Here is a 12,849-nt window from a genome sequence, read left to right on the forward strand (position 1 = left end):
AATAATAATAATAATAATAATAATAATAATAATAATAATAATAATAATCTGCCTTGGAAATGGGAACCAGGTGTCCTGGCTTTTATATAGAGATCTCTCTTCATTTCCCAATATTATAATTAGCTTGTACTGTTCAGTGTCATGTCACTTAACCCTTTAGTTTTACTCACAACATGATTATGATAATATTTTATGATAACATTTCCTAATCCTGACTGCCCTGAACCAAACAAGCCACAGAACCAACACCAGAGCTCCTCTACCCTTCTCCAGTCACACTCCATTCTGCTCTGCCCTGGTTCAGAGCACACAACACATTAACCCATGGATCAGCCCTTGGCAACCACTTTCTCACTGTTCATTTAAAACAGGAGGGATGGATAGGGATTATTTAAATTTATTATTTAATAAAAGCTGGGCTGCTTTTCAAGAAGCCAGAGCACGCTCCAGGATCCGTGGTGCATTATGACTTAGTGGGCTTTTACGTTTCCTAAGGATAAAGTTGCAATAGGTTTGTTTTGGAAAGAGAGCCACGGATCCAGGGTTGAGATCAAAAGATCCACATGTATGCTCTGTGAAAAAAATAAAAAAATATCACCCCAAAGATACCGTGGAATTCTTTAGGCTTTTGGAAGCAAAGGAACCAATAGAAGAGGGGAGGGGTGAAAGAATTCAGTATAAAAGCGAAGCACAACATTAAAGCACACCTTTCTTTTCCTCTTCTGACCTTTTCTCTTTCCAAGAGAAAAAGGGAAATAGAAAGAAATAAAGCAGCAGGGTAGACAAAAATCCTTTCCTTTCTTTGAAATGTTTCATTTTCTCTGTAAATTAACCAGCAAGAATAAAAGCACAGCATAGAGAAGGACACCGTGAAATTATTTCATTGCAAAGGCAAACAAACCAACAAACATAAATAAGCAAGCTTATTGCTTGGCTTAAGCAGCTCTTCAGTGTCCTCCTACTTTATATGTGTGGCTAAAGAAGGGGAAATGACTCTGAACAAGATACTGAGCAGCAAGAGAGAACTTGGGCCACAGAAAGCTGTGAATTTCTTCCATCCATTGGATTACACAGAGGTTCACCTGCCAGCTGCTGTGGAGCTGGCCCACAGAACACCTCCTGGCCTGAGATCCTGTTGTTTTGCAGTGAGGAGCACGTATTGGTATTTGGCCACAATCTAGTTTTTCTAAATTGTTACGAGGGAAACCTCATCTGTTAGTAGAAGATGTTATGGTATTTTCTGTGGCTGCTGAGAATATGCTGAAATCAGTTGAAAACCCTGCCGATGGGAATTAAAACTAAGTCATCTGGGGGAAGCCAAAGTATGATGTAACAAGCCAGTCTGCAAACAGAAGTGGTTGTTAATGCAGTGCAATCCAGCCCATTTAGCAAAGCCAGTGTTCCCCAAAACTAAGGCTGACAGCACCCTCCTGCAGCCCACACAACAGGGAACATCCTTTAAAAGCACCTGACAGAAAGCTTACTGCTCAGGTAGGATTGGCCATCATGCTCAGCTGCCAGTCTGTAGCAATAGCAAAAACATCCTCTGATTTTACTGACACATTTTCATTGGACTTACCCTCCTTCAGCTCTCGATCTGGTTTTGGTGCAGGTTTCTTTGCTAGGGACAGCCGGGGCCCATCCTCTGGCTCACTGCTAATACCTGATGGGACACTGAGAAGCAAGAGAGAAGAGGAACATTGTGACTTTGGTCACAGATCTCCAGGTCTAGGAGTTATGTTCCTTGCATGTATCACAAGCCACTATGTTAAAAACAACTCAAATTAACGTTTCATACAGATGTCCCAAGTAGAAACCCAATGAAAAACCAAAGGGTTTTTTTTAGTAATGGGAATAACAGTTTCCACCAGCAAAGCAGAGCTACCAACAAACCCTTCAAGAGCAGTGCTGGCTTTATACACCAACTTCCCTCTGCTCCACTGTCTGTTTTGAGGAACCCAACTGCGGGAACACCCGTCATGGCCATGCAGTGTGATGGGGTGGCTGTGAATGGCTATTTCCACCACAGCCATTCCACAGGGACCTGAATGAGGTGCCAGCTCACCTGTGCTCATCTTGGCGGGCACCGTACCTCTTCCAGTAGTTCTGAGGGAAGAAAGAAGGCTGATCTTAACTTGACATCCACACACAGCCTTCACTCCTGGCTGCCTCCCTTGCTTTGCCATTTCCCAGTAATGGACACACCAGCCCAAGACTCAGATCCTCAGTCACCCACTCAGGACTCACTTTACAATAGGAAGAGGTCCAAGATGGTCCTATGGCTGTGAAACCCTGAATGCCCCACAGCAGCAGACTCAGGCCTTACCGGCTCCGTGTAGGTGAACCCCAGACCAACTGCAGCCACCCGCAGGAGGTGGGACTCCAGCTTGTGCCGACGCAGTAATGCTTTTGCTTCCTGAAAGGAACAGGAAAAGAGAGGATGTTGCACGTGGAATCTCTTCCAACTTGGGATACTCTATGATTCTAACCTGGGGGATGCTTAGGTCATGCCTTAGAGCAACCTCAGGAAGCATAACATCCCCAAATACATATGAATAGCACCATGGAAAACCTCTGAATAGCTGAGCAAGACAGTGACTAGGGGAACCCAGAGCAGGAGGAAAGCCCACACTGCTGGAGCAAGGGCCTTGGCTGGGCTGTGCCTCAGTTTCCCTGTCCTGCTCACAGGCAGCAGCATTGCAGCCTGGGATACTGGATGGCCATCATAAAGGTGGAAATCATCCAGACAAGGCTTTCTTTTTTAATGAAAGACCCATAAACAAAATACTGGGCTTTATCCTACTTCGCAAAGTAAAAGCAATTTTCACAGAAAACTTCAAACCAAAGGATAACATTGAAATGCTTTTCTCAGCATCTCTTTTTTTCCCTGGATCTGCTCTCTGAGTAGAGACAATGATTATTCTTGTTTTCTTCTTTAACCTCTCTCTTTCCAAGCACTTCGCTAAATTCCCCATTAATGGAACACCCAATTCCTGCCCACCTCTCCAACGGGAACGAGCCTCTGCACGGCTGTGATGGGACAGGAGGAACTGCTCTTTTGTACCTTGAGAACAGCAGCCCTGAGCCTGAGGATGAAGATGCCCTGAAGCCCATCCCTCTGGATGACTGAAAAACACTGCCTGCTTGCCTGACCCCAGCCTCATCCTGCTCCCTACAGGACAGGCTGAGCACTCAACTCCAAGGCAGCAACTCGAGCATTAACGCTGGCATCCCAAACTTCCCTTGGGAAAATATTTCCCAGCACTCTCTTAACAGAAGTTGCCCTCTGCTCAGTGCCTCGCTGCATTCCTCCTCCACATCTCCTCCAGAACAGAGGGAAGGGAAAGCTTCTGCTTGAGGCACAAGGACATTGCCCTCACCCCCCTTTCTCGGGCTTTGGCAAGCTGACGGTTCCATTTACAGAAGATCCTGCTCTCCAGTTTCTCCCTCGTGCTCTGGACTTGCATCATTACCATCAGCATATCTCCACCTGACCCAGCAGCTCCACATTTGCTTTCAAAGCGATGCCTGTGTGGGAAAGCTGCCAAGCTGCTCTAATTCCTAGCAGATGGTTTTGTTAAACCCTGTATGGGATACTCAACCTCACCTTTCTGGGCTTGATAGTGGCTGGATCCAGGGTGCCTTCCAAGAGGCCCTCATAATAAGCTGCATTCTCCAAGACATCTTCATCATCTGGGTGGAAGAGGAGGTAGGTCCTGGCACACTCCAGGGCTTTCACATAGTCACCAACTGAGAGACAACACAGCAGGTGTTAGGGGCACAGCCTTCTCCACGTGCAGCTGCTCTCTGGGGGTTCTCCACCAACTCATTAAACCTCTCATTTTGGAAAATAAAGCTTTTTAAAAGGCTGCACACTATGTGTGTAACACTACTGACTCCTCCAGCTCTCTCCCCACTGCACTGATGTATGAAGAAGCATTTGATTTGAACCTAAATGTTGACCCTCACTCATTCTGCCCTTTTCAGGAAAGCATCCACCATATGTAATAATCAGAATTCTGCCTAGGCTTTCTTTTTTAGAACAGAACGCAACAAAATACCAGGCAGGACCACAAAACTGATGAAAAAGCACAGCCAATGGTGGTGACTGTGTTGAATAGTGGTGCTCCACAGCTGAGAACCTGCTCTATCAAATAGCATTACTGTGCTTTTTGTTGTACTTTCCATGGAAATAAATAGGAGGCACTACTTTTTGGAGTAATCTACGTAAATCAACTTGTAATTCCTTATGGGTTTCAGAAAGCTGTGAATTTATATACCCCCAAAATTTTAATACTGAAAACCAAATGAAAGGATCCCCCGAAAGAACAGCCTCTTTCAGAATAATCATGTTTAAGCTTGGGCTTTTAAAACCTGACTGGTGGTTTAAAATGCTTTTAGTATTTTAATGTAATACGTAACAGTGCATTTCAGCTGATCTGAGAGGAAAAGGACTTTGAACAGAGCTTCCCCTACCCTTTGCTTCCTAATTCTTTCAGACCACGCCACTGTATTGCGGTAGCACGGACATCACGGGGAAATATCCCGATGTCCCATGAAACAAATCATACCTGAACAAATCCCAGCAACACACAGGAGCTGTAAGGAGCAGGAAGATGAGCCTTACCTCTGTAATAGGCAAACTGGAGGTAGTCGTAGTGGAGGGGAAGGAAGTTTTCGATGGGTGAGATGCGGCCCGAGCGCGTGGCGAGTTCTCGGACACAGTCATGTTTGCAGGCCAGGACTTGCATGTAGTGATCTGACAGGAGAAAGAGGAAAACGATGATGCTGGCACCAGTACAGACAGCCATCACGCATCCCAGGCTGAAGGACATGCAGTCCTGGCCCAGCAGCAACTGAGCACCTAGAGGAACAAGCTCAGCTTCCTTTCCAAAGCCAACAGAGAGCCACAACCACATTTTGCCCATCCCTGAGAAGTGCTGTTCTCCTTCTGCCAACTGTAGAGGGAGCCTGAGCATCTCTTTTGCGCCCCAGGAGATGCCACCACTGCTCAGGAAAGTGAAGGGTAGGTGACAGGTAGGGACTCAACCCCAAGGGCCAACTCCAAGGACAACCACAAAGCAAGAAAAGTGTGAGAACAGTGCGGCCACTTTCCCAGCACCAATCAGCTCACGTTGGCAGCAAAATCCATGCACTCATTGCTCCTCAACATTATCTCCTGGGGTAACGAAAGCACGCGGTAAACATTTGCCATCAGCACGTTTTCTGATCAGTGGGAGTACACAATTCAGGCACTGTACCAGCTGGATGACGCCAAAGCCAAAGCTGACATCTGATTCCCGTTTGGAGCCTTTGCTGCAGTGCATGTACAAATCTACTTTGCTCGCTCTGTTTCTGTACGCTATTAAAAAAAACTTTCAGAAACAAACACAGGCTTGAAAAAAAACACGTGCTCAGCTACCAAAGCACTTCTTGGAGCTGCCAAGAAAAGAGCCGGAGGAATTTGTGCTGAAATCAATTGGAAACTCGAAACAGCCCCCATTTTCTCCAAGCAGGTAGCCTGAGCAGCTGTCTGATTTACAATATACATCCAGGGTTTGCATTAAGGAGAGCAAGAAGACAAGGGACATAAATAATTTTGTTGTCATTTCAACCTCTTTAAGCATCACCAGACGTGGAAAAATCCATCATTGACAAGCACTGTTTTCAGTCAGCACTGTAAGGGTACCCAAGGAACAGGCTGTATATACTGGAATCAGTGCACTGAAATGCATCTATCCCTGGGTTTGGAGGTGTGAGTGTTTCCACCCCTTGCAGTGGCACAGCAAATTAGCTGAAAAAAAGAATGGGGCTTTGGAGAGATGTAAACACTCATCCTGTTCTACAGCAATAATCCATAGGTTTAGGTTGGACTAGATGGCCTTTTAAAAGGTCCCTTCCAATTAAGTCCTTCTCCCACTACATCAGGCTGCCCAAAGCCCCACGCAGCCTGGCCTGAACACGTGGAGGGAGCACGTTCATATGTCACTGGTTTCTCATCTTGGTAGGTTCCATTAGATTTCTTGTCGCTAGGCAAGCAGAACTATGCAAAACCAAAAACAATCTGCATCTGAGTGAAATACTTCCCATGAAAGAAGCAAAACTCCAATGTATGATACAACTCCAAGACCAAGAGCAGATAAATAAGAGTTCTGCCAGCAAACAATTCTTAATTTATTGCTCTTCTACCCCTTACAACTAATTACGTGTAATCTTATTCCCAGTGATAATAAACAGTTTTAATCCCCTCTGGCTCACTCACATGCAAATCCAAAGATTGCATAGCCATGTTCAATTCTGTCCAGAGACTTCAGACAAGATCATACTTAGGTGGGCCTCCACTAATGACAAATCCATTCCTTTGGATGGGAAGGAATCTACGTCCTGATCCTTTTTGGCAACTTTCCTGCCCATCTGGAGCAGGGCCAAGACAACTCAGCTGCTCTCTTCATATGCACTGAAAATCAGAGTAAATATAACCAGTAAAGTCTAGTTATTAATTGCAGTGAGACTATGTACAGGGGGAAACCAAAGCAGTTCATGCTAGAGCACCTTTACTTCAGTCTTAACTGAATGCTGCTGATGCCCCACACACCTGAAAGCATTATTCTTCCAGTTCAGTTTCTTCTACTCAGGACCAGAATGAGATGAGATGAGATGCCCTGGTTCCCTATCCTCTACATTTGCACTTTCTGGTCTTAATCCTGCAGCATTACTCACTAAAAGCAGCAAGGGAGAAAAGACATTTCAGCAAACTCAGCCAACAGCCTGCAATGTAAAAACATGATGGAAACTATGGCAATAATAGAGAGGTGGCAAAGTCCGAGACTGCAGCAAATGGGTACAAGTCCAGATACAGCAGCCACGTATGCAACAACAAAGGAAGAAAATTTGCTTACCTTTGGAAGGCCTCAGATAGGCAGGGATCTCCAGCAAGATACCCTCACCTCCACTGCTAACCCTTAAATGAGGTCTGGGAAGGGGTGAGTCCTGGCTTCACACCCTCTGGGCACTCAGGTACATTGCATGCACCTGAGATTCCTTGGGTTAGTCCTACCTTCCCACCAGGTGCTCAATCACCAGTTCAAGCTGTGACTTAGCATTTCTGCTCCACAGCCCAAACTCAACAGTTAAAAACAATGACAGTCCATTGGGTGAGAACCAGTAAGATGCGAAAAGATCTCACCTGCAATAGCTTCGTAGAGGCCAGCCTTATACTCCAGGTATTCATGTTCCTCAAACCTCTGTGGTCCCTCGCACATGATCTGGCAATCCTCATCCTCAGCATAGTACCCTTCCAGTGCACGCTCCAAGTAGGCGATGGCCAACCCGTACTCCTCCTTGTCGTAGTGCCTGACCCCAGCACTGTAATCCTCCTGAGAAACCAGCAGGAGACAGGACAATAGGCAGATACAGACCACAGCAACCTGCCCCTGAACCACGGGTGCTTTTTGGAAGAAGTACAAGTGGGCAAGGACAAAACTTGTCTCCTTAGTTATCTACCAGGCGTAAGTACTTGCACCAAACCACACTTAAGCCATCAGCGGACTTTTGGACCACCTGTATTTTGTAGATCTGCCTAAATGCTCTTCTGAACTCCTCTATGCTTAGAGCACCCTGAGAACCACTGCTGGATTATGCACTCTTTTCTCTGTTATAACCCTTTTACCCAACAATGACAATGAATGCCAATGGAAAAGGCAGTCAAGTTGCCACTCCAGCTTCCTAGTATCTTGTGAAATCAGAAGGTGGAGATGGCTCTGGTGTTCATGTTGGCCTTTCACCTTACAGAAGCACAAAAAGCTGTCCCTTGACTGTCACCATGCACTGTCACCAGCACAACTGTGCCCTGCCCAACTGGGAGAACCCAGCCTGTAGGAAACATACATGAGCCAGGATCTGCTCATTAGTGCAAAAGAGGGCACCCCTCAGAGCTTCTGGTATGTAATTGACACAAATGACCTAAGAGCTCCCTGAAGGGAGGGACTGAAATGGGGACAGAGCCATCGCAAAAACAGTAGGCAGCGCTGTGAAAAACAGGAGCTGACTTGGCTTAAAGAAGAGCTCTGAAAGGGAAAGTTTGTTTTGCTGTATTGTAGCATGGACTTTGGCAAGAATCTCTCCATTCATAGACGATGCTCTCTTGGCCTCCAAATCTCTTTCGTCCAGACTGACACTTAACCCAGGCACCTCTTCAGCTCAGACTCACCATGTGCGGCTTGGCCTCCCGGTCGATCAAGCTGACTTTCCCCGCTGTTGTTTTGTAGTTCTCAATGTCCTGCTGTATCTCCATGTGCTCAGGGTTTGCCATGAAGAAGGTGTGAGCTGCGTTTGCTGCCTCCTCCAGCTTGTTCAGCTGTAACAAGGTAAGAAAGACCATTCAAGTTGGTGATGTACAGCTGTTTATGAGAGTTAGAACTAGATGACCTTTGAGATCCCTTCCAACCCAAGCCATCCTTTGATTCTATGATGCTATCTGCTGAGAGATGTACCTGGACACCTTTTAGAAACAAATGGGCTGGGCAGTGAAGGGATAAGCAAGGTAAACCCGAATGCAGAGTCTACAGAAAATGGCCGGGGACTTGAGACCATTTATTTTGCTCAGATGTGTACAGTTGCAAAAGACTGAACTCTGCTGATGACGACAGAGAGATAAGAAGGAGTTTACCTTGATGCATAGAGTTATTTGGGGTTTTTAAGTTCATGAATGAGACCAGACATTAGCGTCATGACAGAGAAAACCTCCTAAACAAATACAGACACAGTCCTCCACACATCCACAGCTGTAGGAGCGCAGGGAGCAGGCCAGATGTTCAGGTGGACATCTGCATGACCCATCACGACAGATGTCACTCGCACAGCTGAGACACTTGCTCCGGAAGGAAAGCAATGCCTCTGCCCAACAGCAAGGTGCAGAGACAGGGGCAGAGAACATCTGCATGCTGAGGAGGTTCCCTCAAGCCCATCCTGCTTGAGGCATGCACGTGTCCAACTGACATCCAAAATGGCAAAGCCGTGGCTTCAGTTCAGCTGGGCAGGGGGAGTCCCTCTGGAAGCAGCAAGTACACGTCAAATCACTCAGCAAATCTAATGAAGTCACAGAATTGTAGGATTGTTTGATTTGGAAGGGACTTAAAGGCCATCTGGTCCAACTCCCTGCACTGAACAGGGATACCCACAGCTCCATCAGGTGCATTAAAATATAAAGTAGGAAGTCTTGGGATCACCAAATCCACCAGAGGTTGTGAAATTAGCTCTCTGATATCGAACGAGCAACCACTGTCACAGTCATTACTCCCTGGGACTTGGAGATATTGGGACAAATATTAGCAGCAACATCTGCCTTGAAGAGCAGTTTATGTTCCTTCGTAAGCCCACGGCTTTCACAGGGGACAGCCCAGGGACTCACAGCCACATGAAGACCTATGGGAGGAACAACCAGTGCACCTGCTCTGCTGTTTTGCTGCTCAAGCACAGTCCAAATTCCCAGCAAGGCCAGGGCAGGGCTGGCTGAGGATGCACGCACGAATACCTCTGACAAAGAGCTGAGATCCTGGCTCCCACCCACCCCGAGCTGCTCTTTGAACACCAAAGCACCGCTGTGCTGCACAGCCCATAGAAATGCAGAAAATTTGCCTTGTGCAAACTTTAGAAGATTTCCAGGATTAGCTCTGTGCTGACAGTGGGTACAGAGAAGCTTTTACTGCCAGGAGAGGATCTGTAACAGTTCATCCCTTGGCATTTCCCACTGGCAATTCTGTTTCTTCTGTCTCACAGATACCTTAAGTCATTTTCCCAGTGTTGAACCAGAAACTGGAGCAAAGATGAGAACCAAATTCAGAGACTTGGCACCAGATCTCTCTCAAGCTCTTGATTCTCTGACTTCCCAATGCTAAGAAACTCCTTTTAATGCAGATTCTGACTCTGGGGTTTCTTTTAATTGCAGGCTGCAAAGCACCCGCATTTAGTTCCAGAACTGACTCTGCCTAAGAGTGTTTCCCCAGGATCCACTCCGGAGAATAAGGCCTTGACTTCTCAGCAAAAGGGCAAAATCACTGTAAGAATGTCTGAGCAGAGACAGCACACAAAAAACCCCAACCCTTTCCATGTAAAAATAAAAAAAACAAATTAAAAAAAGAAAGAGAGAGAGAAATTCTTATTCAGAAATGTATATCCCATCCTCTAAAAACTCATTTCAACATAATCCCATCCTGGAAAAAAGCACATCTCAGCTGGATAGTGTCTGGTACGTATAAAGTACTGATCAGAGCATCTCACAGTGGGAATTTTCAGGTCATGCTGAGTGTATGCAGAAGCACCACTGCAGCCTGCAATCAGAGAGGCTGTAACACAGCAACAGGTTTGTTGGACAGAGCTTCTGACCTGATCCAGAGGTTGCTCAGAGAAATTACATCCTTCCACACCACAGATGTCTCTTCTGTTCTGGCAGCATCCTGCACACGCAGACTTAAAAGAAAGCAGACACTCAGCAAGGGGGGGCTCCCATGAGAGGCAAGTGGTGTCAGCTGGTCGTGGGATAGACCATCCTTTCCAGAAAGCTGCTGAAAATTGTCACAGATCCTAGGACGGGCTTAGCTTTTCCTGGATAAAACTCATCCCCATGAGATAGGCAAAGTCTGATTTCTAGACACAACAGGACTCCCTTTCCCTCAAAACAAGGCTCACCCCATGCCTCGTCCCACTGACTCCTCACAGCAGAGATGACCTTTTGATTTTGCTAAGCGGACTCAAAGCAGAGCATTCCAACTCAACACTTCTCAATTTATCATGTCCCACACTTGCCTTAGAAAGACTCAAGCAACACAAAGAAGCCAACAGCTGCTAAGGTTGGGGGAGTTACTAAGTGGATGTCTGTATATAAAAGCAAATTCCTAACTGGTAAGTAAGACACGTTCAGAGAGTTGCACTGACATTAATTATGAAACACTTTGGGGAAGCCTTTGCCAAATTCACTAGGCACTGAAGGATATTTTGGTGTTTAAAGGCCTGGGCTGGGACTCAGGGCACCTGGACTCAGTTCCTGGCCCTGTCGCAATCTCATTGTGCAGTCACTGGAAAAATCACTTTGTTTTCCTTGCGCCTGATTTTCCATTGTTTTAAATGAGTAACAATATTAAAAAAAAAAAAAAAAAAAAAAAGTATTTATCCTACAGGGGAATCATATTGTTTATTTAGATGCCAAGTAACCCAGGGACTGTAAGAAAAGCACGTTACACAAGCAGATTTTGATCTTTGTAGGGCTCTATGGACATAATGTAAATGTAAAACATAGCATACTAACCAAGGCTGAAGGAAAATCAGCAAGGAAAAAATGACAACAGTGGAAGCACAACCTTGGTATGTGCTCTAAGATCTCCTTGTTCACATTATTGGGTTGAGATCTCTGGAATGCTGCTGCAACTTCGCACCAAGCCCTGGGTACGTCAGCCAAAGGAGACGCACCAGGTCAGAACATCAGCAACGAGGCAGACCTGGAGCACCCTGTCCATGTTGACTTTGCCATGACAACAGACAGAGCCAAGAAGGGGAAAACATAATTTTTAAGTGTTTCTGGGTTTTGATACTGAAAAACATTTTTTTTTTCCCATGGAAAAATTGAAGATGATTTTAAGAAACAAAACTTAAGATCAAAGAAACTGAGCAAACTGCAGATGCTTATTCCATTCCTATGAGAGACATCACTGGCCTGGATGTACCAGGCAGCACAATCTGTGTCTCAGCTGTACCTCAATGCTACTGCACAGTTGATTCTGCCTAGTTGAGAGAAGGGTGATGGTACATGATATAACCAAGAACTCAACTTTTGACAATGAATTCCCACGCCACTGAACCTGTTATCAGACAATGGCAATTAGAATCACAGAATTGTTTGAGTTGGAAGGGACCATTAAAGGTCACTGGTCCAAGTCCCCTGCAACAAACAAGGACATCTACAGCTACAATTGCAATCACAGAATCACAGAATTGCTCAGGTTGGAGAAGACCTTCAAGATCATCAAGGCCAACTCAACCTTAACCATACTACCCTAACTCTAACAAACCACCTCTGTATCATATCCCTGAGCATCACATCCAGATGGTTTTTAAAAGACCACAGTCATAACTCAACCTGTTCCAGGTATCTTCAGCATGCAAGACACTTGGAATTTAAACTTCTTTCCTGGGAGTAAAAGAAGCTTTACACACTTGGAAATGGGGCAGATCCCCCAAAACCCTGCAGTTTCTGTATAACACCTCAGGGAACAGCTCTGTGAGTGAGTTTGGTGTGGAACTGCAGAGAACAAATCTCAAACCACTCACCTGACCCTGAAAGGTCTCAAACCTTCCGGCCAGCCCCTGATGTTGTTTCTTTAAAAAAACTTTTCCACAGTTCCACTGCTGCTGTGTTTTATCAAAGGCTTAGCACACAGGGCTCTGCTTTCAGGAGCGGGTAAGCACAGATAACAAGGGGAATAAAGGGTTTGGTGTCGTGAAGGATTAATCTTGCTGTGTCTGTGCAAAGATTACTGCCTGGGCGAGTAGAAGCAAGTAGCATGAGATGGCTATAAATAACGTGTGACCTCGTCTCAACTGTTTTATTACTGCAAATGGAGGAGGAGGAGCTGATCAGGAAATTTTCCGTCTGCTGATGGACGTGTATGCTGGCAGAAAGGTGCCTGAGCTGCCCGCAGACCCCGTCTGGAGAACTGGCACAGGGGGAACGTCTCACGAGAAAGGAAACCTAGGAAGTGTTTGGGTTTCTTTGTTATTCCAGCAGACAGTTTTTCAGCACACAAACATGTGGATTGGTAGTGCATGGTCAAAAGAGCTGACTGGATTAATCTAAAG

The 12,849-nt window shown here is 45.8% G+C and overlaps 1 protein-coding gene across 1 annotated transcript in view; it reads right to left on the bottom strand.

The window, feature by feature from the left end:
- P3H2 (prolyl 3-hydroxylase 2) overlaps positions 1-12,849 on the bottom strand; it is a 57,271-nt gene that overhangs the window by 4,889 nt on the left and 39,533 nt on the right. Inside the window, exons 2-8 of the mRNA XM_042821094.1 lie at positions 8,210-8,356; positions 7,187-7,376; positions 4,628-4,759; positions 3,608-3,750; positions 2,327-2,416; positions 2,066-2,106; positions 1,580-1,674 (exon numbers count right to left, since the gene is read on the bottom strand). Of these exons, the coding sequence (XP_042677028.1) occupies positions 1,580-1,674; positions 2,066-2,106; positions 2,327-2,416; positions 3,608-3,750; positions 4,628-4,759; positions 7,187-7,376; positions 8,210-8,356 (838 nt within the window). The remainder of the gene's footprint in view (positions 1-1,579; positions 1,675-2,065; positions 2,107-2,326; positions 2,417-3,607; positions 3,751-4,627; positions 4,760-7,186; positions 7,377-8,209; positions 8,357-12,849) is intronic.

The sequence above is a fragment of the Centrocercus urophasianus genome, unplaced genomic scaffold (assembly GCF_019232065.1).
Source record: "Centrocercus urophasianus isolate 14NV4802_14NV808 unplaced genomic scaffold, USGS_Curo_1.0 seq_19, whole genome shotgun sequence".
Lineage (NCBI taxonomy): Eukaryota > Metazoa > Chordata > Aves > Galliformes > Phasianidae > Centrocercus > Centrocercus urophasianus.